General features: G+C 36.3%; 1 protein-coding gene across 1 annotated transcript; it reads left to right on the top strand.

The window, feature by feature from the left end:
- Nucleotides 1–12,611: 12,611 nt before the first annotated feature.
- LOC112522942 (transcription factor WER-like) lies at nt 12,612–14,148 on the top strand. Its single transcript, XM_025132298.1, has 3 exons — nt 12,612–12,914; nt 13,027–13,156; nt 13,409–14,148. Exons 1-3 carry the CDS (start codon nt 12,782–12,784, stop codon nt 13,875–13,877), a joined length of 732 nt encoding a protein of 243 aa, XP_024988066.1. The 5' UTR covers nt 12,612–12,781; the 3' UTR covers nt 13,878–14,148.
- Nucleotides 14,149–18,116: the final 3,968 nt, after the last annotated feature.

Genomic DNA, 18,116 nt, shown 5'->3' on the forward strand with positions numbered 1-18,116 from the left:
GTTTATACAAGATTTCTCACGTATAGCCACTCCATTAACAAAGTTAACTAAGAAGAATGTAAAATATKAGTGGGATGAAGCACAAGCTCAGGCCTTTCAGATGTTAAAAGATAAGTTATGCAGTGCACCAATTCTATCTTTGCCAGATGGAATGGAAGATTTTGTAGTATATAGTGACGCGTCATAGATGGTTTGGGTTGTGTACTAATGCAACGTGGAAAGGTAATAGCTTATGCTTCTAGACAGTTAAAAGATCATGAAAGGTAGTATCTTACTCATAATATGGAATTGGCGGCAGTAGTGTTTGCTTTGAAAATATGGTGGCACTATTTGTATGGAATGAAATGTCAAATCTTCACAAATCATAAGAGCTTGCAACATCTGTTCCATCAGAAGGATTTGAATATGCGTCAGAGAAGATGGTTGGAATTGGTAAGCGATTATGATTGTGAAATCTTGTATCACCCAGGAAAAGTAAACGTAGTGGCCGATGCATTAAGCCGACAAGAGAAGAGTGGAATTATCAAAGCTATAGCTCTACGAATAGAGTTCTTACCAAGTATTCAAGAAGAATTACGAGAGTTTCAACATGAGGCCATGAAGGAAGACAAGATTAAACAGAAAAGAATGGGTGGATTAATATCTGATCTGGTAAGAAATGACAGAGAATTCTGGAAATTTGGGGACAGAATTTGGTTACCATGCTATGGTGTTCTCAGAAAACGTATTTTGGGTGAGGTTCATAAGTCACGTTTTGCAATTCATCCAGGTACAAATAAATGTATCGGTATTTGAAGCAACACTATTGGTGGCCAGGTATGAAGAAAGATATAACTAAGCATGTTGAGCAATGCCTAACATGTCTTCAAGTAAAGATTGAACACCAACGCCCTTATGGTAAGTTGCAATCTTTWGAAATTCYAGYMTGGAAGTGGGATCACATCACTATGGATTTCATAACCAAATTGCCGAGAACATCAAAAGGTTATGATTCTATATGGGTGATAGTAGATCGGTTATCCAAATCTGCACACTTCTTACCTATGAAAGAGTCTTATTGAATGGAGAGATTGGCAAAATTATACATTAATGAGGTAGTGACACGTCATGGTGTTCCTCTATCAATTGTTTCTGATAGAAATAGTCGGTTCACTTCTATGTTTTGGAAGAGCTTCCAAAGAGAAATGGGTTCGCAAATTAAGCTAAGTACAACTTATCACCCTCAGACTGATGGACAAAGTGAACAAACTATTCAAACGTTAGAATATATGCTTAGAACATGTGTTATTGATTTCGGAGGATCATGGGATAATTATTTGGCACTGGTGGAGTTTGCGTATAACAATAGCTATCATTTGAGTTTTCAGGCAGCACCTTTTGAGGTTTTGTACGGACGTAAATGTCGAACTCCTTTGTGCTGGAAGGAAATAGGTGAAAAACAGTTAGATGTTCTTGAGTTAGTTCAGCAAACTGCAGATAAAATTAGTTTGATACGAGAACGAATGAAAGTGGCACAAGATAGACAAAGAAGTTACGCAGATACACATAGGAAGCCGATCGAATTTCAAGTAGGTGATAAAGTGATGTTAAAGGTATCACGATGGAAAGGAATGGTATGCTTTGGAAAATGGGGGAAGTTAAGTCCAAGGTATATTGGACCATTTCCTATTATTGGAAGGGTTGGTGAAGTGGCCTACAAGCTAGAACTTCCTTTAGAATTAAGCAGAATCCATGACACATTTCATATGTCAAATTTAAGAAAATGTCTAATAAGCCCAGATGTGGCAGTACCACTACCTGAAATTAAGGTGGATGAAAGGTTCTGCTTTAAAGAAACCCCTAAATTGATTAACGACTATAAAGTAAAGAGGTTGCGGAACAAAGAAATTGGATTAGTAAAGGTTCAGTGGCATTATCACAATGGACCAGACACCACTTGGGAATCAGAATCTGAAATGCGAAGGAAGTATCCCTACCTTTTTGCTTAAATGGAATTCCGGGATGGAATTCTTTTAAGGAGGGAATGTTGTAATATGTGGGTTTCAAGTTTTGATTTAAGATTTTAAAACACTTATATATATATATATGTATATATATAAGTGTTAGGTGTGTGTAGGGGTATTTTAATGAATTGTTGGCGGTAAGAAAAGGAGTCGGCTTAATGTCATTCTCCGTGATTTCACTTACTATAAATAGTAAGTGTAGTTTTCAAAAGAAAGTTTTACACACTCTCTTAAAAATAAGAAAATCTTTTATCTTGTTATCCGGATTTGGCTGAAGAGGGAAAAGATTCAAAGCTAGAGTATTCGGTTTCTAAGGTGAGTGTTATATGCTTGATGTATCATTTGATTGTATGTCAAATTTGAATGTTTTTAGAATTAGTCTATTGTGATCCATTATAATGTATTGTGCAAATATTTACCTAAACCGGACAAGTTATGTCCGGATATCTATCTAAACATATCATGGGGTGACCAGATTTCCACTAAACCGCTCATGTGTCAAACGGATTTGCTCTAAACCGCCCAAGAGGCCATCGGGTTTCCCTCAAACCGGTCAAGAGATGGCCGGATGTTGTCTAAATCACTTAAGATTAGTTGTCCGGATTCCAAGTCCGATAGTTGTCTGGATTATAAATTTTTGGTTAAGTGAATGATCGGATTACATATCCGGACAATGATGTACGGATTTCCATATTCGGCTAAATATTGATTAAATAGAGATGAAATGGCGGTGTAACCGCGAGAGAGATGAAATGACGGTGTAACCGCGAGAGAGATGAAATGGCGGTGTAACCGCGAGAGAGATGAAATGGCTGTGTATCCGCGAAAGATTAAATATAATGTTTGTAACTGTACAGGTTTAATTCTAAACTTATAGTCTGGATTGTAAGATGTTGATATGAGATTTATACACTCACTAGACCTTTTGGTTTAATGCTCAGTTGTTGGACTAACCTGTTTTGCAGGTCATCATACAACATAGGACAAAGGAAAAGGAAAAGTTTGAACGATGAAATTTAGTTACTTGTAAATGTATTGAAAAAAGTTTTTGTTAGCCCATGTTTTGTAACAATATCATAGTTTATGTGTTATATTTAATATCATGTGGATTATCTGTGTATGAATAAGTGGATTGTTACAGAAGGTACCAAATTTGAGCATGGTCCTGTCTTTAACACATTCTTCCTGATCACAGGAGAATCCTAGACCAGTCTTTGTCTTGGCTGGGATATGAGCGTGAATGATCTTAGAGGCCTTGATGGAAGATTTGCACCACCCTTCAGTGGTAGATTTCTCAGCCTTGAGTTCAGCGATTGCTCGTTCACGCTCAGCGATAGCCTTCTCACGTTCAACAGTGATGGCTTGGTTTACAATAACCTGATCTTTAAGATTTTCCTCGACAAAGGTCAGTTCTTTGATCTTAGAATGGCAAATCTTCAATTTCTCTTGAAGATCAACGTTAAGCATTTCAGCTTTCGATTTGCCATTGAGGGCATTGTAAAGGTCAACCGTCAGCGTATCTAGTGCAGAAAGACTAGAAGAAGAAGTGGCTTCATTGAGGAAACATACATGAGTAGAAGAAGAAGATGGCTCAGAGGATGTAGATGCTTCAGAAGATCCTTCATCTGCATTTGTGGCCATCAAGCAGACGTAGGCTTTATCCTCCTCATTCCAAGATGATTCATCGGAGGACTCAGCCTAGTCATGCTCTTAAGCAATAAGGCCTTTAGCCTTTCGCTGGTTGTTATTTACCTTCTTGTACTTCTCCTTCAGTTTTAAGTATTTTTCATCTTTGGTCCTGAAGGAGGCAGGAGCTTTAGAAGATGGTGTCGTAGTCTTCTTTGATCTACATTCACCTGCAAAATGTTCGGGCTGGTGACAGTTGTAGCAGACAGCTGAAGCCTTGTCTATTCTTTAAGACTGTGGCTTATCCCAGAGGGACAGCTGAGGAAATCTGCGGAAGTTGCTCTTACTGGCGAATCTCCTAAATGACTTAGTTAGGACTGCAGGGACTCATCAAAATATGTTAAATCAGATTCTGGAATGTCCTCAGAAGAATCTATCTTTGTGATGACCACGGGAGGAAGAGAAGAAACAAACGGGGTAGAAGAAGTTTCAACTAAAGAAGCTTCAGAGATCAAAGCCAAAGGAGAGCTTTTCATTTCCCTGGATTCTTTTACAAGATTCATTTTTAGTTGACGAGATTGCTCATGGTTAAGCAGAATCCTGTATAAAGTAGAAGGAGAAAGAGTGGACATGTCATTTGATATCTTGAGACACATGGAAAAGGTGTCCCAAGACTCAGGAAGGCATTCTAGAAAATTGGTTAAAGTTTCAGAATTAGAATATTCCCTCCCGACAGTCCTAAGATCAATAAGAAGGTAGTTAAATCTTTTATGTACTTCAGACAACATCTCAGACTTTTCACAAAGAAAGCTTTCATACTGTCTTACTAGATTGATCTTTCTAGTCTCTTGAACCTGAGTGGTTCCTTCATATTGGACACAGAGTGTGTCCCACATGGATTTAAAGGTTTTGAGGTGAAAGGCCACTCGAACCCAAAGCTAGCTGGTTCTTTCATCACTGAGTGATAAATCTCATCAGGAAGAGACATAGCTATTATAGACCGAGCACGCGTGTCTATAGCTATCTTCTTCTTGTCCTCATCGCTCCATTGATGTGGAAGCTTTGGAATCTGCCGTTCAGGAATCCCGGCAGTCGTAGCTGTTGCTGGAACAGCCGGAGCAATAGCAAATGGAATATATGGTCCATTTTCTATATAATGTGGAATTTCAGGATCCACACCTTCCAGAAAGAGGGACATCCGGTTCTTCCAGATACTAAAGTTATCACGGACAAACCGGGGAGGTTTGGCAAGAGAGCCATTATCTTGTGTGTGTGTGTGTTTGTAATCTGTAAAGCCATTTGTAAGCGGTAAAGTTATCTAATAAAAAAGAGATAAGCTAATACTGAAAACAGCTAAACACAAGGAAAGAAAGAAAACACTGTTCGGATACCACTTGTTGGTCCCGTGAGGGTCTACAAGAAGAGAAACAGTTTGTAGAATGGGGGGGATGAATACAAACACAATATTTTTTAAATTTAAAATATATATTGATAAAGAAGATCAATACATATTTTACAAGATTGTTTGCAGAAAGATAAGGTAGTAAAAACTTATCTAAACAATCTTTAGTTACACACTAAGTCTTAGCAAATACAAGAAAAGAAATGCTGTAAAGAAGATCCTTTACTTAAGCTAGAAAATGCTTGAAGTAAGAATTAGGGTTAGAAAGTGAGTTGCGCGCACTCTGCATGGAGAAGAAACACTTTTATTTATACCCAGTGCATTATTTAATGCAATATGGTAGGGTTAGAGTGCGTGTCAAGCCTTAAGAGGAAGACTTGTCCTTTGCTACAGTGAATTGTATAAAAAGCACTATTCATGAGCAGACATCCTTAACTAAAGTTGGTGGATAATAGAGTCGACTAGTCGGCTCGGTACCGTACCAACTTTCATAAGGGTATGGGTTTTGTCTTTTGTGTTCATAAGGACAAGACAACAACAATCGTGCTAAGTAAGCTTCCTTTGATCGTTGAATGCTGGAATGACCTGAAGGTCCCATCATCATTCGCTGAAGCTTGAGTAGTGTTCACACATATGTAGACAGACTTGTAATCACTGAATACCGCTTCAGATTACGTACTCGTCAGTCTCAAATCTTCAGTTTCACTCTTCGACGTTTGCTGAAGGTTCTTTGGTGTGAGTGTTGTCTTCTTGAAGTATTGTTGTCTCTGATAGAATTACAATGCAAATTCTTCAGCGATCACTGAACATACTCAGTGAAGATCGCTGGAACTGAAAAGACAGAAACATAAATACAACGTATAAGTGAAAAGGGATTATCGTCAAAGTTATTTGTTTCCAGGACTGATTTGCATTATTTTGACAAGTCTATAAGTCAGTTGATCAGATTGAGCTAGAAGAAGATTTGTTGTTCAACATGTGGAACAAATAATTTTGTAAATCAAAGGTATGTGAATAAATGGTACGATACTTACAGTATCCCCAACTCTTAGTTTAATAGCTTTAATGCTAAAACATTTAATCTTTGAGGACCCAATAGATCTTTGGTACCGAAATTTTTCTAATCTGTTTCACAGGAAAGTCATGTGCATTTTTATTTAGAATATTCATACCACATGACTAATCAATCAAAAAGTTATGTTACTTTTGAGTGAGAGTACTATATTTTGTAAGTGAATGAAATTTTATTTCCAAAAGAACCATGGTAGTTAAATTCAAGAAACTTACTTGTGTTTGTTTCTTTTCCATTTTTAAATCAACCCTTGAATTGTCATGTGCTAAATTTTCCTGACTTAGTTATTCCTACATCTCATATATTTGTTGAATTTTTGGTGAAAGTTCACTCATTTGAAATCTTATTTGTTTTTCAATGTGCGTTATTTCATTGATTCTTATCTGATATATTAACTCTGACTTGTTCTTCACAAATAAATTTTATAACCACTGAATATTTGTTGTAAACATTGAGCGTACTAAGTCATTCTGTTTAGCGTTTGAACTTTTTCTTTGACAATGCTAAACATATATTTGTCATGTGTTATTTTTTTAATACATTAGTCCAAAATCTGCACTTCATTGTTTTGACTCCTGAATACATCAGTTTAGAACTCATTCTTCATTATTTTTCCTAAGATTCAAAGTATATCTCTGAACGTGTAATATTTTTTGAGTGCTAAGAAGATAGAAGTTTCAATGGTCAATCCAGAGCTGGAAGGACCTACCTATGAAACACATCCCTAGGTTAGATATATTTTGAACTGGAGTGTTTGAGGTAAAATGTTGAGAGATTGAGTGTTTATGAGTTAAAAGAAAATGGTGAGAGTGTGATATGACTTAAAAAAATATAGTCCTTTCTAAACCGAATCAGTTATTCGGGTATCCACATAATCTATTCATTCTCATTCTTTGGAGGTGATATTGAAACAGACATGGACCCAATGTCGACTACTCGTGTCACCCACCTAGCTACTCAAGTATTTCACAAAAGGTGTTTGTTTCATGCATCACGGAGAATTAACATATAGCTTATCTATTCTTTATTCGGAAGATTTAGATATTGAAACAAGAAGAAGAACCTTCGTTCTTCGAAATTCATACTCTATTCACATTGAGTCTATTGAGCCAAGTATATCTAAATAATAATTTCTTGACACATTCACGAGTCTTTGTGATTCCCATTGCATATCTTTGTGATTATGTCAGAACAGTTTGAGAAGTTAGTTTTATAACTTTACTTCAGTGATAACTGGAAGTCCTATCAGAGATTAATGATTGCCAATTCTGAAAATCGGCTATTTATTTGAATTCATACTGATTAAAATGCTAACAGTTGCTAAACATGCTTCTGTGTTAGACGATTACCCATTTTTCAAGAGGGAGCGAGAAATGTGCTTGAAAGAGATCTATTTTTAAGGGGAGAGAATGTTGTTTCTGACAAAGATATTTGTCTGAGAAGAAGATAAAATTTTGATTTGTGTAAAGGAAGAGATTAGCTGAAGATGTTTGAGAAAATATGATTCATTTGTATAGGGGGAGTATATCTGGAAAAAAAATTGTTTACTGGTCTGTATTGTCATAAGTGGAGAAATTTCAATCTTTGATTGGTCATGATGCTCAAGATTCTCCTAATCATCATGAGGGGGAGATATCATATCAAAAACATGAACATAGATGAAGAAAGACACAATGAAAAGACGTAAAGGCAAAATTATGCAGATGTTACGAAGGAGAAATAATATTAAAAGATATGAGAAGCAAGTGTTGATGTTCAGTGAAGCTAATGCATCTTCGTATATGTTGAAGGGATTAAACTGGTATTTTGATTGTTGAATCAGTTCATTGAAGAGAAATGATTTGAATCTAAATCTTTTGAGTCTGAGGTTGAAAAGCCGTTGGATTTAAAGATTCTAGATGTTGATGAAAAGGTGTTGAGCTTAATATACGTAGTGTCAAAGCTTTGAGTCTAAACGACTAAAGCTTATATGTTGATTGAAAAAGATTTGTTGATTGTTGATGATTATTTCAAGATGATTTCAAAGTGAAGTTTTTGATCCGAAGATTCTATTTGCTAAAAAGGAGAGATTGTTATTTTTCAGATCCGTCTTATTTGAAGGTTGACAAAGTCTGTTCGTCTTTGTCGGGGGATATTGTTTAAATCAAAAATTGATTGAAGTAAAGACGAAATGATTTATTTTAAAAAAAATATGATCTCGAATACAAAGGGGGAGATTGTTAGGTCAAATATTATTGTATCCGGGATCACTGAGCATTGAAGACTGAAGGGGTCAAATATGAACGTCAACATGGTCAAAGAAAGTCAAAGTTGTTCATAATTGTGAAAAGTCAACATTATAACTAGAGCTTAATTGTAGTTTACTTTCTTGTAATAGTCAATTGTATAAATATCTTGACTTCTTGTAATTAGAGAAGGTTCATTTATTGTTATCTTAGATAGATTCTAGAGAGAGACACATATTATTGATATGATGATTTTATTTCTAATTGTTGTTCTTAATTGAAGTGTTTATGATAAAGCCTCTTCCCGTTTTCCAAGCAATCCATTTTCCCCTCCCACACATCCCACATGTTTTACCAGTACAAAAATCTCAACCAGTTCCTTTAGCCAAGGTACACCTTCTCACCACGACGTATGCCAAACCTATCTCGGTTGTCGCCTTTTTTGATACTGGGTCTTCTGTTTCAATTCTGAATCCCAATATCTTACCCAGCAGCTACTGGAGGCCACATAACCAGCATTTTCTTGCAGCCAACGGTGATACTTTTGTCATTGACAAGATCAGTATCCCAGTTTACATCCGGCTTTTTCCTAAATGTGTGGTTAAACACAGGCTATTAGGATCCAGTTCGCATGGCAAGGACCTTCTGATCGGTTTCGACATACTCCATACACTACCAGGATTGAGGTATGCAAAACAGGGTCTACAATACAAGAGTTTCCTAAATCTATGGAGCTCTATTCCATGACTCTTCATGGCATCAGACGTCACTATGGATAGTCTCAAAGAGCAGATTATTCAATCTTCTTGCGCCTCAAATCACACTGAGTTTTTAAAGAAAAATGGGTCTCCACTATGGTTAAATTCTTCGTTTTTTGTTACACTCCCATTCAAACAAAACGAAGATGTTAACCCCACAAGAGCGAGCCACCCGGGTATGAATCCAGATCACTACCAGCTTGCAACCTAAGAGTGTTCAGAACTGTTAAACCAAGATCTCATAGAACCAACTACATCGCCATGGGCATGTGAAGCATTCTATGTCAACAAGAGGAGTGAACAAGTTCGTGGCAAGCTTAGGCTAGTCATAAATTATCAACCGCTCAACCAATTCTTGGCTGATGACAAGTTTCCWCTACCACAAAAGAAGTCATTATTCCAGTCTCTCGCAGATGCAAAGGTTTTGTCCAAGTTTGATCTCAAAGCTGGTTTTTGGCAATTAGGGTTAAGTCCTGATGACAGACCAAAAMCCGCCTTCTGCATCCCAGATCATCACTACCAGTGGAAAGTTATRCCRTTTGGTTTAAAAAATGCTCCATCTGTCTTCCAAAAGGCAATGATAAGGATTTTTGAACCAATACTCAACAATACTCTGGTATACATCGATGACATTCTTCTGTTCTCACCGGATGAGAAATTTCACATAGATTTACTCACCAAGTTTCACTCCATTGTCAAGGAACATGGGATTATGTTATCCGAGAAGAAGATGGAAATCAGAGTCAACTCTATTGATTTTCTTGGTATGAAGATATCTGGTGGGCAATACCAGCCACAACCTCACATTGCTCAAKAACTRCAYAAGTTCCCAGGAATCCTGACGTCACAAAAAGAAATCCAACAATTTCTCGGGCTAGTTAATTATATGGCAGATTTTTTGCCTAAATTATCAAGCCATACTGTGCATTTATTCCCTATGCTAAAGAAAAATCCACCCTCGTGGGGTAAAGAACAGACTTTAGCTATAGAAAGAATAAAGCAACTAGCTGATGTGATGCCTCCTTTAAAGATTCCTACTGCTTCTGACAAAAGGGTCCTCCAGACTGACGCAAGTGATGAGTACTGGGGGGCAGTCCTAATAGTTCAATACAAAGCTGGTGTCAGAACAATTTGTGGATACAAAAGTGGCACGTTCAAAGATTCGGAGCAGCACTACCACTCTACCTTTAAAGAAATCCTAGCGGTCAAAAGGGGAATAGAAAGATTCCAATTCCATCTAATCTGGCACGATTTCCTGATTGAAATGGATATGTCTTCTTTCCCACGTATGCTCCAGTTCAAAATAAAGATTCTCCCAGAAGCTCAACTTTTGAGATGGGCAAACTGGTTCTCTCAATGGAAATTCACTGTGAAACATATCAAGGGGTCAGAAAATATCCTAGCAGATTTTCTGTCAAGACCAAAAGGCTATAAATATGATGTTCCAAAAGACATCCAGATCATCCACAAAGCCAAGGTCCTTCCAATGGTATTTCMTRTCRAGAATGCAAGTTCTTCCAGSTCTCCTGTTCCACACACTTCTCAAACCCCACATCAGGTTGTTCCAGCTGAAGAGATCACAATTGTACCACAAGTCCTGCCAGATGAAGTAACATAAACCATTGCTGATCTCACTTTAAGAGAGAGGTCCCAGTTGAATTACAAAACGTTTTTCACCATCATACTAAAGAAGCATGGTATGTTCATGAGAAACCTTCAGTTCCATCCGGATTACCCATACCTAAATGTCTTCCATATCCATGACTTACATAGGTTACCAAAAGAAGCCCTTTGTTTCTTCTGGTATCTTTTCGAGTCTCATACCATAACAATATCGTTCAACTCAGCCAAACTACTCAGCTACATTTTTTAATGTCAGTTTGATAGTCCGCCCCAAGGGGTAAAGAACGTGTTCACCCTTCTCCAGTGGTTCCTCCCGGCTCATCAATGGATTCAACGATTAGCTGTCTGTTTCAAGACCTATGTTGTAATCATGTTTAGAAGACCCTGCTCCTTCTTACCACATACAGCTCTTCGACAACAACAATCGCTGGTCTACCACTCTCCATTGTCATTTATTCATGAATGGAATGTCCGCAACCCAGGCAGCTCGCACTACGAATGGTCCCAACCAAAAAAATATATAGAAACAAGGCGGATCCTAGCCAGTGCTAACCTAGTTGATCCAGATTCAATCCCAGAACAAGTCCTAAATAATGAAAGTCTTTGGCCCTCCGATCACCCAGTTTCTGCATCATGGGATAAAGCACTTAAAGACTGGTACCAGACTCATCTTACAAAGAAATTGGACACTTCCGACGATGAAGACGATAATGAAGATGATGAACGTTATGATCCCGGAGAAAATATGTATGATCCTTGGAAAAGAAATACAAGTCTCTTTCTTATATCCTCTCTTGTTCTTAAGTTTAAGTTGATGTTCTTCATGCTTTCTCTTATACAAGCTTCTTAGTTTTCCAGTTACAGACCAGTCTCCCTTAGTCTCCCTTAGTGTCCCTGTCTCCCAGTCTAGGGAATCACCATTTGGTGTCAACAATTAAGAACCCTTTATGTGTGTCTATCTAATAATCCCCATAATCAGATAACAATGTAATTCAACAATTAAGAACAACAATTAGAAATAAAATCATCATATCAATAATATGTGTCTCTCTTTACACAATGTTTTTCTCTCTTATTAAGGCTTGAGCAACTATGATTCCCTTCAGCTCCAAGAATCTAAATGATTCATTTGCTAGAGTTTCTGGGAAGGAGTTTTGGTTTACTTTGTAAACCAAACAATTTGTACAAAACATACAAACTATCATCATCCGTCGATTTTTTCTTTAATCTAATGAAATTGTTTCATATAATTATTTTCTTAATAAAATTGTTTCTTAGATAAAAATGATAATGTTTCATGAATTTTTTACTTTTATATATTTTTTTTAGATTTAATATAATGAATATGATAATATACATAATTAATGTCGTTAATAATAATAATAACTAATCAACCCTCATGATAAAAAAAAGAGTGAAAAAAAGGAAAATATTTGATTAATTGAACGAGGTATACAAAGTTTGTACAAATAAAAATATTTACATTTAATCCCTCCTCCGTATATAATTTAAAATAAAACTCTTACTATGTAAAGTAATTTATTTGAACATCACATGGGTATTGCATAAAATATAATTTGTGGATTGTTATCTATCCGTGAGCTACAGTGCACGCTGACAAGATTTTGACTAGGAGTGGATTGAAAGATCCCCAGAGTGTTTCCTCAATGAGTTTTAAAACGCATGTGATTTGCACTATGTATTATAATTTCATTTCCCTTCATTTCCCTATGCATATAATTACAAATCTCGACATTATATGCTTTGTAGCTAGTATTCTATGTTATCTGTCAGGTTATACATTTTGAATATCGAGTTATGATGTATTAGTTTATATTTTTGGCATCATTGCATGTTTGTTTAATCATATAGTGTATTTATATTTGACCAACGTGATTGCCACACAAAAAAATTATTTATGTTGGAAGCTTCTTGCAGGTAGAGAGGAAGCTGCTTCAGTTTTTTTATCATTAATTACAAAGAATCATTATAAGTAGCAGTCAATCAGTCACTGCTATTCCATCGGTTCATGATCATAGTAGTGATCTATAATTCGTTTACGGTTTAAAGTGATGAGGAATGCAAGTTGTGAGATGAATAAAGGCTTAAAGAAAGGTTCATGGAGCCTTGAAGAAGATCATAAATTGATTTCTTATATTAACAGATACGGCATCTGGAACTGGTCTCAGATGCCCAAGTTTGCAGGTAATTAAGTACAAACAGACAATTGTTGGATCTATGATTCTGTTATCCACATCACTTGTCGATATGTGTTTTGAAATAGAATGATTACTGACTGTTGTTTTTTGGTCTTTAGGCTTATCGAGAAGTGGGAAGAGTTGTAGGCTTCGATGGACTAATTATCTTAAGCCTAACGTAAAGAGAGGGAACTTCTCCAAGGAAGAGGATGAAACCATACTCCATTCTCATTCCATTCTCGGCAATAGGTATTCATATATGTCAAAAGATATGGGAAATCAAACCCAAATATTTAACTTTGTCATTTGCTTGTTGATGCACTCTTTGTGATTCACTGGTGCATATGTGAATTGGATTCTAACTCCTACTTCTGGGATATAAGTTGAAGAAATTAATATAACTAAACCATACATAGTAATTTAACATACTTTTAGAAGGGACAAATAATTAAGTTCAGTAAATATTGATCTAATTTCTTCCTACCTTTAATCTATTCACAGGTGGTCTGCAATTGCATCAAGACTTCCTGGGAGGACAGATAATGAAATAAAGAATCACTGGCATACCCGTCTGAAGAAACGTGGGACTTACAACCTGGTGCATGAAACAACAAAGCCAAATAGAACCAGCATATCATCGGATTTTGAAGTCAATAACGTTCAGAACATACAACAACGGGTTAATCATGTGAATGGTATCATTCCATCCCAGTCCTCATGGACTTATGAAGATGATGGCTCTTCGTCTAACAGCAGTAGTACTTTCATAGATCAAGAAGTTGACTTTAAAGCTGATTATTACGATATTGGATCACCAGGAAATACTGTTGATGATCTCCACTGTTTTTGGAAACAACTTTGCCCAATCGAAAAGTTGGAGCTTGGAAACACATGGGGACTTGATTCTGAATCCATTTTCCAAGAACCATATCACGATCTAATCTGTCYGAACTCTGAACAGCTTCTATAACCATGGCTTTGGCATCTACAGCATTTAACTTGAATGGCATCCAATATCTCCTGTAGATAGTAGTATGTTAGGTTGCTAGTTTATATATGAAATTTCAACCTACAGCATCAATCAAGATCTTATAGGTGTGGGATGCACAAGTTCGTTCTTTCGGATGAGATGTTAATGTAATTAAAGAGAATGTTTATGGAAAAAAACAAGTCGGTCACAATGTCTTGGCAAAACAACTCCTTTGGCTGTTTTAAGTCGCAATGAAATATTTAAATTGGTCTAGTTGTAGCTTTTGTTTGCTATTGATTCTCTCTGCATTATCTCTATCTCCAATATTCTCATGCAGGTGAACTATTTCAATGACAATTGCAATATAAGTTTCACATACTTCCATTTTATTTCCCCCCTGCTTATTGAATTTTAAAAATTGTTATTGAAACTATTTTATATTTTAAAAATGATTATTTTAAGGTGATTTTAACTATAACAATATGTTGAAAATTGTGATACAAACCGAAGGTATGCAAGACAAACAATTATGGAGTTTCTGGCACGACCACACATTAAACTCAAGTACGGAGGTGTGTAATGTTATTTTGCAAATCAGAAAGTTTTGGGTGTTCTGACTCGTTCACACCTTATGATCAAGCAGTGGAGTGTGTAGTGTTATTTCGAGAAACAGAAACTTTTAGATCTTAAGGCATAACCGCACCTTATAGTTTTGTAGGTCGTGTGTAGTGATAAGGGTGATTTTCTTATCTTTTAGTAGTGGGATCAAATTAGGATTCCACCTATGGATTGGTATAACTACCCCCATTGAGTTCCATCATGGTAGAGAACGAAATTGAGAGCTTAGAAACTGTAGTTTGAGTAGAGAAAATATTGACAGATTATACACAATTTAGTGTCGGTTTTAATTTTTCTTTGGTGTTTTGGTTTTCTTCATCAATAAAAGTTATTCCTCTTCCCCTGTGTATGTCACATAATTTTTTATGTTTTGTGTGTTTTCAAAGTTCTTTGGTTGTTTATTTAATGTGCTTTCGATACTATATCCACATTAGTTGTTAGTTGGCATCACATACTTGATTGTTGTTGAATAAGGTTCAATACTTTATTTGCTTTTTAGAACCTTTTCAGTGTCTAAAACCCCAACAAATGGTATCAATGCTTCAGTGTTGATTATTGATGTTCGGTGGAACATATTCAGGCACTTCTTGAAGCAATATGATAGTTATCTCCAAAGAAGACGAAAACTCAGGCAAGTCTTCATCAAGCACTTCTTCTACCTATAGTAAAGGTTCCTATGCAGCCTCCATATCCATTTTTCAGATTGAGAGGTAGAATGATGATGGAGACTTTGGAAAGTGGCAGGGGAAGATAAAGGAGATACTTTGAAGAAATTGGGTGCATCGTGTTGTCTATGAACTAGACAAACTCACCCCTGATATATCAAATGAAAAGGTGGAAGAGATGGAAGAACCGGCTCTCACAACATTCATTACTAGAAAAGTGAGTTTTCGCGACTTTAGTGAAGACATGTTTCTGCAAGAAGATATTGCAACGACATGTGTCTCTATAAACTGTTACTGAAGATAAATTGATTTTTAGCGACGACAAAAATCACTGCTAAAACCTATGTTTATTGTGGTGATTGAAACTAGCAATGGGTGAGAAAGTGATTTCAATGATAAGCTCAAAGACAATCACACAAGGTATTGGGAACAAGCTAGAAGAGCTCTACCTCACATAGTATCTTACTGATCGTCTCATTCTACTTAGAACCTTTTTCACCAATAAGATGTAGGAAGGTACACCAATAAAGTCTCATCTCAATGTTCTTGATGATTTAATTTATGAAGATGAAATTAGTGGACCTGAAGATAGATGAGGAACAAATCGCAATGATCTTTCTATGTTCCCTCCCTGAACGATATACTAGCTTTGCTAATTCCTTAATTTATGGTAGAGATACTATAACTATGACAGATGTGAAAACCGGCCTCTTAAATGAGGATCTAAGGGATCAAATGTGAGGCTTGAATGTTGAAAAGATGATGGAAGCAACAAGCATAGGTTATTCTTGGGAAAGGACTTAGTGAATATCAAAAAAGAGATTGAGTCAAGAGGTCATTCAAGGTCATGCAAGCTAGAATTTAGAGGCAAATCCAAGAAGAGTGGCAATTGCCACTAATGTCATCAATTTGGACATTGGATTAAAGAATGTCCAAGTCTCAAAGCCAAGACCGAAATGGAAGGATTGTCTTCATCCATTATCATGAATGATTCTGATGATGCTCTAATTGCGTCAACCATGGAGTGATACTATCAAGGACCAATGGGTATTGGATTCAAGGGATTCTTTCCACATGACTCCACATAAAGAGCTCTTCACGTCACTTGAAGAAAAAGAAGTAAGCAATATCATCATGGCAAATAACGCGGTGTGAAAAATGTTAGAAATTGGTACAATCAAGAAGATGTTTGGTGGCATGATCTGAACTATTTCATATGTAAGGTATGTTCCCTTTATGACAAAATCTTTCACCTCTCTTGGTCAATTAGCAAAGCTTGGGTGCAAGATCAGTATGCAAGGCAACTCCTTGAGGACATCTTGTGGGACTCTTGTCTTGATCAAAAGTATGAAAGCTCCAAATAATCTTTATTTTCTAGATGAACAAACTTTCAGTGAGTACATATGTAGGTTAAAATAATGCAAAGGAGGTAGATGCCTCTAAACTATGGCATCTAAGACTTGGCTACACTTCAGAGAAAAACATGGAGATCCTACATAGGCGAAGGCTTAAGGAGAAAAAATTTAGGAGCCTAGATTTCTTCAATTAATGCATCATTGGAAAGCAAACAAAGGTCTCTTTTGGTGTTGGCAAACACAATACAACGGGAATTCTTGATTATGTACACGTAGATGTTTGGAGATGGGCTAACACTAAATCCCATAGTGAAGGTTAGTACTTCGTCTCTTTCATTGATGATTATTCTCATAAAGTTTGGATTTTTTTTTCAAGAAACATAAATTAAAAGTTCATGTACTTTGGTGGAAACTCAATCCACAAGGAAGTTGGAGGTGTTGATATCGGATAAGGACAGAGAATTCAAAGTGCTGAGATTCTCTCCTATTGCAAAGAAAAAGGGATCCATCGACACTTCACTACTCTTCATGATCAATAATCGAATGGAGTAGCGTAACATATGAGTCAAATATTTCTACAAAAACCAATATATATGACGTAAACTGCCAGTTTCCCTAATGTTTTTTGGGTCAAAAATTTATCTATGGTTGTGCACATCATTAAACGTCTTCCATTTCCAAAGAGGTACGGAGAGGTAAGAAATCAAATCTTAGTTATATTCATATTTTCGTTTTCCCGGTTTATGTCCATAATTCAGGAAAAGACAAACTTGGCCCTCATGCCACACAAGGACGTTTACTTAGATATACGAATATTGTTAAGGGATATAGAATCCGGAATCCAAAGACAAGGAGGGTAATACATTCCAAACACATGACCTTCAATGAATCTTCCCTAATGAGCACCAAGAAAGATATCCCATCCAAATCTGTAAATGACACAACAAGGAAGGAACAAGAGGTTGATCTATTGCACCCCTTTATGAACACCACTCAAGATAAATGTAAGGATATCATTCAATTCACTTCTTCTGGATGTGAAAACAGAACCAAAAGTTCTCATCAAGGTGAAGCATTTGATGATATGACAAATCAATATGTTTAGAGTAGTAAGTGTACTATCAAACCTCCATAACAGGTATGAGGATCGGTTATGTGCCAACATGAGCTTTACTAATTAGTTGGACTATGCACTACATGTAGTGGAAGATTAGCCTTTTGACCTTGACGATGTGATAAGCTCACCAAACAACAACAAATGGCATAATGATATGCAAAAAGAGATGGAGTCTTTGACAAATAACCAAACTTTGTGTGACATCCGTCATTTTGGAGCATCAGGTTAGGACCTTTGTAGGATACCTATATTTAGAGTTATATTTATTTAGGATCTAGTCATGATTGATTGGAATTCATCTGGCTTAGTTCCTAAAGTATAGTTTAGTGAACTTTGTTTCGACGAGTAGCGGATAAAGTTAACTTATGTAATGCCAAAATATATTAACGAATGCTCCAAAGATAATAAAGTTGATATTATAAAGTCCAAATTAAAATAATAAAGTCTCATTTGAATGTCCAAACAATTTTACCAAAAATATGGA

Source organism: Cynara cardunculus, assembly GCF_001531365.2.
Source record: "Cynara cardunculus var. scolymus isolate 2C chromosome LG 12, CcrdV1, whole genome shotgun sequence".
Lineage (NCBI taxonomy): Eukaryota > Viridiplantae > Streptophyta > Magnoliopsida > Asterales > Asteraceae > Cynara > Cynara cardunculus.